Here is a 9,503-nt window from a genome sequence, read left to right as displayed (position 1 = left end):
CTATCATTAAATCTCATCTCAACAAAAGTTGTAAAAGAACAATGAATTATTCAAATGACCAGCTTCTCATTTAAAATAGTGAACTGATCTCGGGTTATCCTGAAATATCCTATATAGGATTCTCTAGGAACTTCCCGCTTTACACAGGTTATCCTGAATATATTACGGATAATATTTTTTCAGGAACTTCCCATTTATTGGCATCATCAATTTGTTGCCATCTTGGGTAACCAGGCGATATGCACCGTTCGAATAGACTGTTTCTATCACAAACGGTCCTTCCCATTTAGGTTCAAATTTGCCTTTCTTCTTAGAAGTGAGAATCATAGGTCTTCGAACGGCGAGAACTAGATCTCCTTCTTTAAAGCTTCGTCGTCGGACCTTTTTATCGAAAGCCCGAGAAATTCTAGCTTGATAAAACTCGATTTGTTGTTGAGCTTCCAAGCGTTTCTCATCTAACATCTCTAATTCCTCGAGACGTTTCTGATGATGTTCTTCCGTCGTCATTCCCGTTACGAGAGCGATACGGAGAGAAGGAATCTGCACTTCCAATGGAAGAACGGCTTCACACCCATACGTTAAAGCATACGGGGTGGCTCCGGTAGGCGTGCGGACGGTCGTACGATAAGCCCAGAGAGCTTCGCCGAGTTTGTCATCCCAATCTCGCTTATTGGTTTTCACCAATTTTGCCAGGATTTTGATGATAGTCTTGTTAAAAGCTTCGGCCAATCCGTTAGCTGTAGGATTATAAGCAGTCGACGAAACGTCTTTAATCCCGAATTTACCGCAGAACTTGATGAATGCGTTGCTCACGAACTGAGGACCGTTGTCGTGCACTATTCGCCTTGGCACACCGTACCGATATATGATATGGTGTTTGATAAATTTGATGACATTGGTCGTCTTTACTTCTCTAAGTGGAACTGCTTCTGCCCATTTCGAGAAATAATCGGTGATTGCCAGAATGAAACGGTCCCCTTTAACCGAAGGTGGAAAAATAGGACCTACTATATCCATTCCCCAAGTTTCAAACGGCCACGATGTCGCCGAAGGATGCAGATATTCAGGGGGTATGTGCATATAATTTGCATGCAATTGACACACTACACATTGTCGTGCGTAATCGACTGCGTCTTTCACCATAGTTGGCCAATAATATCCGATTCTCCTAAGTCGGTCGCAGAGTTTAGGACCGGGCTGATGTGCACCGCATATCCCATTATGTGCCTCTTTGAGTGCTTGTTCCGCTTCTTTACTGGATAGACAACGAAGTAAAAGACCATCATAAGCTCGTCGATACAACGTTTGCGATGTGGCATTGTAATAAAATCTCGGCGCTCTTCGCCGAATCGATTCCCTTTCTCTTACATCTTCAGGTAATATACCATGTAAGACGTAGTCAATAATAGGAAAACGCCAATCTCGAACTTCGGGTTCAACTCCAGTTGAGTATACCTCTTTAGCATTCGAATCGTAGATTGGAACAATAAGCTGATGAGTCCTCACTGTAATTAATTGCTCTGTTTCGGGAGGTTGAGCCAAGGATACTGACAATGCTGCCAATGCATCCGCGTATGTATTTTGGAGACGCGGAACGTACTCGATGAAAAATTCTTCAAACGAGCTTGCTATTTCGATGGCCACCTGGTGGTATGGAATCAGGTCTCGATTTCTGACTTCATACTCTCCTCGTATTTGATTAACCACCAGTTGAGAATCTCCAAAAGCTTCAAGGTATTCGACCCCCAGCTCTTTGGCGAAATTAAGTCCGATTATTAATGCATTGTATTCAGCCACGTTATTAGAGCATGGTTCAGTCAGTGAATATGCTCTAGGCAAGACGTGCTTTTCCGGGGAAACTAAAACGACCCCCACTCCTGAGGAGATTTTAGAACATCCGGGTGCACTTGCCACGTTGGTTGATCGGGAAGCCCCATCGAAGTACAATTGCCACACTTGTTGATGTGAGGTGGTATTAACTTCGTGAGTTTCATCTGGCAGGTCGTCGTACAATTCGACTACATCCTTCGTAGGGTTTTCTGCCAGAAGGTCGCAAATAGCTCGTCCTTTAACAGATTTCTGTTGCTTGAAGTACAAGTCATATTGCGATAGGAGTAAGGCCCATCTAGCCAACCGCCAATTCATGGAAGCCGGTTGGGTCATGAACACTCGGACGGGATTTATGTTGGAAATGACATAAATCGTCTGTCCGACTAAATAATGTCGCATTTTCTGAATCGCGAATACCAAAGCGAGGCATTCCTTCTCAATCATCGGATAACGAGACTCAGCTCCTACCAATGTACGACTCAGATAATACACAGCTTGCTCGTGACCGTTATCGTCGTCTTGTGCAAGTAATGCACTTAACGAATGGCTCGTCGCTTTGACATAAATCAAAAACGGCTTGCCCGATTTCGGTGCAACGAGAATAGGTGGATTCGCTAGATATTTCTTGATATCTTCGAATGCCTTCTACGACACGCCTTTTTTCGCGAGTTTAGAGAACGGTTGACATTTTCCCGACAGATTTGATATAAACCGACGGATGTATGCCAATCGACCTTGCAACCCTCTGAGCTTTTTAAGATTTCTCGGGGGTTGTAGCTCGTGTATTGCCTTCAACTTATCAGGATCAATATGAATACCTTTTGTGGTGACGACGAATCCAAGAAATTTACCGCTCGACATTCCAAGGAAGGATTTAGTCGGGTTCATTTTTAGCTGATGAGTTCTCATAAGCTCGAACATTGTCTTCAGATCGTTAATGTGGTCATTTTTATCGCGACTCTTAACGACCAGGTCATCAACGTAGCATTCGACAGTCTTCCGGAGGTGCTCTTGAAAGATCTTCGTCATTGCTCGTTGGTAGGTAGCACCGGCATTCTTCAAGCCGAATGGCATAACAGTATAACAAAAGACACCAGGGGTGTTCTAAATGCTGTATGCTTTTCATCATCCGGGTGCATCTTGATTTGATTATACCCAGAAAATCCATCCATGAATGACATTCTTTCAAACCCGCATGTGTTGTCAATGATGACGTCCGTAATCGGTAGAGGAAAGTCGTCTTTGGGGCAGGCCGTGTTCAGATCTCTGAAGTCAATACAGATCCTGATTTTTCCATTCTTTTTAAGGACTGGAACAATATTGGCCAACCATTCAGGGTGTTGTTCCTCTCTGACAAAACCCGAATCAATTAGCTTCTTGACTTCAGCTTCTATTGCCTCCATAATTTGCGGACGAAACCGTCTTTGTTATTGTTTGACAGGTTTAACATCCGGTTTTATATTAAGGCTATGCATCGCTACGTCTGGGTCGAGTCCCGGCATATCTTCGTAACTCCAAGCGAATACGTCGATATATTCTCGAATAATGGTGGCCGATATTCATAGTGGATTACGACAATTAATCTCCGTGTTTACTCAGGAGAAAAAGAAACCCTTCGCCAGTCTGTCCGTTCCGAAGTTGGAGCTACCCTACACTTATCTGATGACTTGGTTAGTACTTCACCGACCAGATATGTAATGTATCCAAGGATCTTCCCAAGTGGGTAACTGATCGTCCTCTTCTGTTGTAGAAGGGTCAACCATTGCCATGTTTGACATGAGCGTTTTGAACTTTTCTCCAATGTTTACATCAGAATCCCAATTTGAAGTATCGGATGAATGTCCGCTCCTATCTATTAATTGGTTAATGATCTGTCCCAATTTGAAGTATCGGATGAATGTCCGCTCCTATCTATTAATTGGTTAATGATCTGTTGGCCATAATCATCATCGGATGATGAAGCATAACCCAGACCCCTATTACGACTGTAATAATTATCTGGTTTTCCTTTTTGTACATAAGCAGGACGGGGTGGAACCCTAATACCTTGACCAAAATAAAGACCTTCGCCGAGTGAGAGGTCATAACCCCGGTTCGTCATATAATCATTCGCTTGCGAACTGTACCGAGAGAAATGTCGCCCGGGTTTTTCTTCATCCGAATTAATGTTCAAGAAATGATCTGGAGTAGGGGATGGTTCCCCTTTTCCAAAGACTATCTCTTTTTCACCCCCTGTCTTTGCGGGTAAGATCACAGTTGTTCCGCTTGAATCTTGGAGGTGTTTCATCTTCGTACAGGACGAACGAAGTGGCATATGTAGACTAGGGTCGTCGTACAATTTCTGCATCGAATACTCTAAATCATCCTTTATTATTTCATCGGCAAGTTGCCAGTTACAACTTTCATCCGACGATTCATAATCGTCAAGATCGATTACAAGAGGTTCAATGTCATTTAGTACAAGACCTTCACTATAATCGAGCCCGGCTTCGGTATCAGCTTCTTCTCCGCTGTCCGTGCCATGGGCCGATGGTTCAGTATCGGACTCAGCACCATAAAGAAGGGAGTCAGTAAAATAATTTTCTAACCACTTGAATGGTTGCTTATCCGCGACCACCGTATTGACCTCTTCATTAGTGTCGACATACTTCAAACACTGATGAAGGGTGGAGGGAACTATAAGATTACCGTGGATCCATGGGCGACCCAACAGTAAGTTATAAGAAGTCTCCGCATCGATCACATAGCAGGTGACTTCAGACTTCAGATCTCCGAGTTGACACTTCACCCGGATTTTTCCCAACGGTCATGATCCGCTTGTGTTGAAACCATAGATAACCGTTCCAGTGGAGGCTAACTTGTTGGCGGGAATTCCGAGGTGGTACATCAAACGAAGTGGCATGATACTAACAGCGGAACCCGGATCGACTTGGATCCGGTTAACCATGCTCGAACCGATATATCCAGTAAAATATAACGGTCTATCATGCTTTGAATTCCTGACTTGCATGTCTGGCTGCCAAATTGCAATGTTGCACTGACGACTCTGGCTCTTCAGGAGCTGGCTTGACCTGGGTGAGGAATACATCAGAATCAGCCAAAGCTTTTTGTAAAGCTTCCCTGGTTTCTTTTGAGAGACGCAACAACTCGTATAGCGTGATCCTTGCTGGGATATTGGCTAGCTGAGCCATAATGTCGAAACGATATGGTGCATTTGAGCTTTCCGGTTTATCTCGTCCAATCGGTCGGCTGAAACGAGGCTGCTTCGGAATTTGAACCTCTTTATGTTGGGGTTCTTTCTCTTTTTGCTTAGCTGGTTGTTGCGGCTTTTCAGCAGCTACTGGAGGAGTTGTAACTATCCCCAACTCTTTCAAAGTTGTTATTTATAATGGTACTCATTCCCACTTCTTGTAGCGAGAACTTCTTGTTCTCCTTCAGAAAGTGGTAAAGCTGGGATCTCCTCATCATTCTTCTCAGGAATCGCTGAGGCTCCATAACATGACTTCTCTTTTCCCTTGCCTTTTGACTTCTTCTTCGATGTGGATGCTGTCCACTGTTCATCCTCGAGCAAATCCGGATGAACCCAAAGGATTTCGCCGTTGGGGTTGTGTGAGATACAAGCCCCCTTCTGGCGCTGTCCATGAGGGTCATCGTTGATGGTTTGCATCTTGACCTTTGATACTGGTTCGGCTTGAAACCAGGACAAAGGAACCGATCCGAAGCTAATTGAGACTGCGTTTGCGCCTACTTTCTTCTCCTTCGGCTTCGGCGTCACAATACCAACATCAATTAAGGTTTGTATTTTGTCTTTCAAGACATAACACGTCTTAGTTGGATGGTGAACCCTTCTGTGATATGCACAGTATTTCGGGTCATTAATCTTCGTGGCTTCTTCTTGGTTTGTGACCGGTGGAAGCTTGATCTTGTTGTTCTCCAACAAGTATTTGAAGATGACTGGAACTTCATCATCTTTGAAAGAGTATTCCTTCGGAAATCTAGGCTCAGAAGTCTTGGGCTGCCTAGGGGGCTGCTGATTCTGATTTGGCGCCAGGTTGAAGGATGACTGCTGCGGTTGTTGTTGCGGTGGGGAAGGATGATTGTTGCGGTTGTTGCGGTGGCTGTTGTGACGTCTGATGTGCGTCCACAGCGGCTACAGACCCTCTTCCTCTGCCTCGAGGGTTAAAGTTCTGCTTTTGATTTTGATTCTGATTATTAGCTGGTGGCAAACCTCGCTCCAAATTCTTTCTCTTGAGGAAGCGTTCAGCTTGTTCACCTCTTACTTTCATCTCTTTCCAAGTTTTAGAGGGAACAACCCCCACCACTTCTAATACATCCAAGGACAGATTATTATGACATGTTTGCAGAATAAATTCCTCAGTGAGTGGATCTCTGCAGTTCACCGCTTTGTCCCGGAATCGTTTGACAAAGACATCAACCGATTCCCCATCCTTCTGCTTCTCATCCAACAACGTGCCGATCGAAACTTCCGTGTCGTCGTCGAAGAAATTGGTAAGGAATAGTTCTTCCATATCCTCCCAGCTAGTGATACTCCCGGGCTTAAGGCGTCGGTACCAATCGAAGGCAGGCCCGCGAAGGGTTCCTACGAATGACCGGACCATCAGGGCTTCGTTCCCGGATATTGCGCCGAGATGTGACTTGAAATAGATCAAGTGCTGAGTTGGTGAACCCCTGCCATCAAAAGGAGTAAAGTTAATCAAATTAAATTTCTGGGGATAAGGAATCAGGTCCCACTCCCTCGGGTACGGGTATGGGATGCCCGTTTTCTTCACTTCTTGAGCCGTCATCAAAGCGTTGACTTTGCTCTCAAGATCGTGCATCTTCTTGTCCTCTTCCTCGCTTTTCTTCAAATAGATCTGTGGAGGTTGAGTGGCTGACTTGGTCGGATCGCTTCCGGAGTTGTCTTTATCTGGAGGAGGATCTTCAAATATCGTCTCATCCTCTTCATTACGCCGACTGGATTCTGCTCTTTGGCTTGATTCCGGTTGGTGTTGCTGAACCTGCAAATCTCGCATCTGCTGCATAGTCAACTCCATCTCGATTTTGAATTCAGCTCTAATTTCTTCGCGTTGTTTAGCCAACGCCTCCTGCAAGATGTGAGCCAGTTGATCCGGCGTGATTGCGAACGATTCTCTGACTCGTCCAACACTGGACGCGGTATCGTCCGATGTAATAGCGGAACAAGTGTCCGACAATTCTTCATCTGAAGATAAACCCTCGTGCATTCTCCTGTAATCTAGACGTAAGTTGGCTCTTCTTTGTAGCCGCGCCATCCTTTGAGAAAGACCCCGCTCAACTTTCCCTCCCGGAGAGAAATCAGGGTCGTAGTTAACTGACTTTTGCTTTCCTTTATTGGTCATGTTGATAGTGACCTCAGGAAGCTCCTCTTGTCGGATTACAGATTTTTTCTTGTTGAAACGTCTCATTTTGGGTCTTGACGCTTCATTGGACAATCTTTGAAATACGGAGACTCTTGAATTATTTTTAGAGCATCCGCATTCTGTCAGCACTGCTTTAATGAGTCTCTCGCAAGCGCAATGAGACTCGTTTTCTCGGACGCTTCTCTTTCTTGAGTCATTCTTCTGATAGTACAGCTCATCATTATTGTGATTCGAGCAACCTATCCTTTGTTTTTGAACTTTGTTAACATACACAGGACGACTGGTCGTCGCCTCTGTGTGATCCAAAGTTAAATTTTTTAATCCACCCCCTTGCGGGTATGGAGTTTTCAGAGGTCCTAAACGAGAGTGAACTGGTATTTTCTCGTTTTGGACTTGTGCAGTTCTGACAGGAGGGTGTTTACGACCCCCTGCATATGGAACCATTAACGGTTTATTTGCTGGACCTGGATTTTCCTTGACTGGGGATTTGCCTCGATTGTCAACTGAAGGACCGAGGCGATCTGCCATCTTGAACTTGGACAAATCTGGGCTAACCCAGGGTTTCACTGCTGATGCAGTAGACAGGCCCGGAACAGATGTTTGCGACATCTTCGGCATCCAAACTCTGCGGTTCTTCGGTGGCTTTTCAGACACCGTCTCCTTCTTGGTTCCTTGGGCTTGTTGACGAAGAGCACGAGCATGGGCGGCCTTTGCTTTACGCCTTTGTATCCGTTCCTTAAGGGTTGAACGGGCCCTTTTGACGAGAGTCCACTCCTCCGTCGTAAGTTGTGCAGAAATATGATTATCTTGCCGTTGAGGCAATTGAATCATTTTCTGCCTCCTCGACTCTAGGTCCGCATAGTAATGGACCCCGTCGGTTTGTTGCATGGCTTTAGCCAATTGTCGAGCACGGCGCTGGCGCTGTCTCTGACGAGCTCTTTTCGTCAGCACCGGTGAGCTATTGATCAACGACTCCGTAACTGGTGTAGAGTCGTTTTGAGCAGGGACATTCCAAGGAGACTCCTTAACAACGATTGAGCAAGAATCTTTGTCTGCGGCCTCCGTTGGAATTGCAGACTTGAAAGTTTTCGAAATCTTCCTATATTTACGAGACGAAGAAGATTTCGCGGATGAGGATGACAAGTACTCCTCAAACTTCGCCTGATCGAATTCGTATTCGATCTCTTCATTGACGATGATCTTGATCGGTTGCGACACCGCGGTCTCGGCAGCGAGACCGCTGGCTCCCACTGTGGTCGCCAGCTTGTTTGAGTCAAAAGTCGGTTCTGTTGAGGAATTCATTATAACTTTGTTTGATTACAACAAATTCGAAAGAATAATCTTTTTATAAGACTTTTTCTACACAACAAAGCGAAAATTACAACTTTTGAGAAACAAACACAAAAATCGTCTATCGATCTTTGTTTTCGTGGGACTTTGCCTGTGCCGGGAACGCTTTGGTTCGTAGACCGCCGAATCACAGATCGTGAAGGGGGTTTAGACTGATTCTGACTTCGTTTATCGAAGTGAGAAATTGAAACGATATCTTATCGAAGTAAGATAGTCGTTCTTCTTAAAATCAAGTCAAAGCTTAATTTCAAGGCGTTGCAAGAAAAGAACTCAAATCTGCTCTCTCTCTGCTCTGGAATGCTCTAACAAATGCTCGATCCTCGTCAGAAGTGACCCTAGGGGGGTATTTATAGCCTCAAGGGTCAGTAACTGCAAAAACTTAACAATCGAAGAAGTCAGTACGGCGAGACAGTGTTTACTGTCTCGCTGGGCGAGACAGCGTTTGCTGTCTCGACCCGCGAGACAGTAAATTTGCTGTCTCGCTCAGCGAGACAGTAAATGCTGTCTCAGCAAATACTGTCTCGCTGGCGAGACAGCAAATACTGTCTCGCTGGTGAGACAGCAAAGCCTGTCTCGCTGGCGAGACAGTTCATTCCTGTTTTGATTTTCAATATGAGTTCCCTTTGAGTGATCTTCTCTATGTTTGGGATATCTATTAGCATTTTTTGACGCCTACAGAGGTAGGGCTGGAAGAGCTGCCCAAACTAGAGGTGGGGGCAAGCGGGCCTGCTGTCACTACGGACAGTCCTGACTGACATGGTTGGGGGATCCACAAGTGTAGCATATACGAAGACGCCTGCAGCACTCCTACTACGTATGCCCAGGGTGGCCACAATAGAAACACTTCACCGAAGGCTAGTTGCGAGTCTGCACTCCAGGGCGCTGATAGGGGTGGCCCTAAGGAAGTGGCTGTTGCTGGGAAAA

The 9,503-nt window shown here is 45.3% G+C and overlaps 1 protein-coding gene across 1 annotated transcript in view; it reads right to left on the bottom strand.

Annotated features, from left to right (window-relative positions):
- Nucleotides 5,210-9,503, bottom strand: part of LOC109821476 — a 5,028-nt gene continuing 734 nt past the window's right edge. Inside the window, exon 3 of the mRNA XM_020387664.1 lies at nt 5,210-5,383. Within this exon, the coding sequence (XP_020243253.1) occupies nt 5,210-5,383 (174 nt within the window). The remainder of the gene's footprint in view (nt 5,384-9,503) is intronic.

This window comes from Asparagus officinalis, chromosome 8 (assembly GCF_001876935.1).
Source record: "Asparagus officinalis chromosome 8, Aspof.V1, whole genome shotgun sequence".
Taxonomy (NCBI): Eukaryota; Viridiplantae; Streptophyta; class Magnoliopsida; order Asparagales; family Asparagaceae; genus Asparagus; species Asparagus officinalis.
This window is presented reverse-complemented; position numbering and strand designations above follow the sequence as displayed.